Source organism: Atta cephalotes (genome assembly GCF_000143395.1).
Source record: "Atta cephalotes unplaced genomic scaffold scaffold00091, whole genome shotgun sequence".
Classification (NCBI taxonomy): Eukaryota; Metazoa; Arthropoda; class Insecta; order Hymenoptera; family Formicidae; genus Atta; species Atta cephalotes.
Genome location: NW_012130155.1, coordinates 170,012 through 171,310, shown reverse-complemented (window position 1 = coordinate 171,310; position 1,299 = coordinate 170,012). Strand labels below are relative to the sequence as shown.

The 1,299-nt window shown below is 26.6% G+C and overlaps 1 protein-coding gene across 1 annotated transcript in view; it reads right to left on the bottom strand.

Moving 5' to 3' along the window:
• The window catches only part of LOC105624854 (peroxidasin-like), a 180,981-nt gene that overhangs the window by 173,034 nt on the left and 6,648 nt on the right, over nucleotides 1-1,299 (bottom strand). Inside the window, 1 exon segment of the mRNA XM_012206206.1 lies at nucleotides 542-704. Within this exon segment, the coding sequence (XP_012061596.1) occupies nucleotides 542-704 (163 nt within the window).

Sequence of the window (1,299 nt, the reverse complement as noted above, 5' to 3'; positions counted from 1 at the left end):
TATACAAGTAATATATGTTATACATAATATATGTATATTTATTAATAAAAAAAGTTATAAGCAACAAAGAATTAATTGAAAAAAGCGTTAGGAAAGAAAAATTGGATTATACTGACACACAACGATTTTGCTAAAATACTTAAAAATTTAATTATATAAATCTGAAAATCACTTTGTTAAACTGAAATCTGAAAATCATTTTGTTAAAGTAACTATTACGTTCAAGTATGAGCACTGCAAAAATTTTTACATTCTGACAACCGTCTTGAGCGTCCTACATAATTATTTAATAACTAAGAATTATTTCCAGATTATCAAATTCGTATCTAGTCAAATTTTTATATACTTCAACAAATTCGTTCTTTCTGTACAAAATAACACCGAAAGGTCAAAATTGTAAAGGAATGAACAGATTTATATGAAAAAGAATTCATAAAATATATATATTAATGAAAGAATTTCACATCGATATGTTTACATAAAAACTGCATAAGTCACGCAGACCTTGCTGAGACATTGCTTCGTATAAGGTATAACTTACCTTAAGAGTATTTTGTAGATTTTGTACTCTGCAGTGCATGTAGACTTGGGCGCCGAGTTGTACAGTAATGTTACTTTCTGGATCCTCGAAAAATGGTCTCGGTTCAGGTGTGCCACCTTCAGTCACGAAACTCTCCACCTCGTAAACCTGCGATAAGAGAGAGCTAAAATGCATATCCGCTCCTTTTATTATTTAACGTGTTTGTAATATAATCGGAAAAACTGTAGTCTCTTAAAATAACATAAAACAGTCGCAAGTACCGTTAATCCTAAGTACATGTAATATTTTATCCAGTAAATGGTGAATACAAAACATTCAAACGTTGAAATGATGGTAAAAGCAATCTGAATTGCAAATTTTGGTAACACAGATAAACTTATTTACATTAACAAATATTCGTTTCACTGCGAAAATTGTTCAAAAGATGTAACAAAAGAAAATGTTAAATTTTTAAAAATATTGTAACGTTTTATTAAAGTAATTTATTTATTTTGGAAATATAATTCGAAAAATCGCATATTAAGTTTGAGTGCGTTGAATATTGCATTATATCTGTCTGTCTGAATTATTAAAATATTTCAAAAGTGGACTGACATTGCACTTTCATGAAATATTCTATTTAGATATATTGTTGGAAACAAAACAAAATTTGAATATTTGAATATTATATATAATGAATCATTTTAATACATTATCTCAATTGTTTTCATCAGTTTTTTATTTATATATATATATATATTTATATATGTATATATATA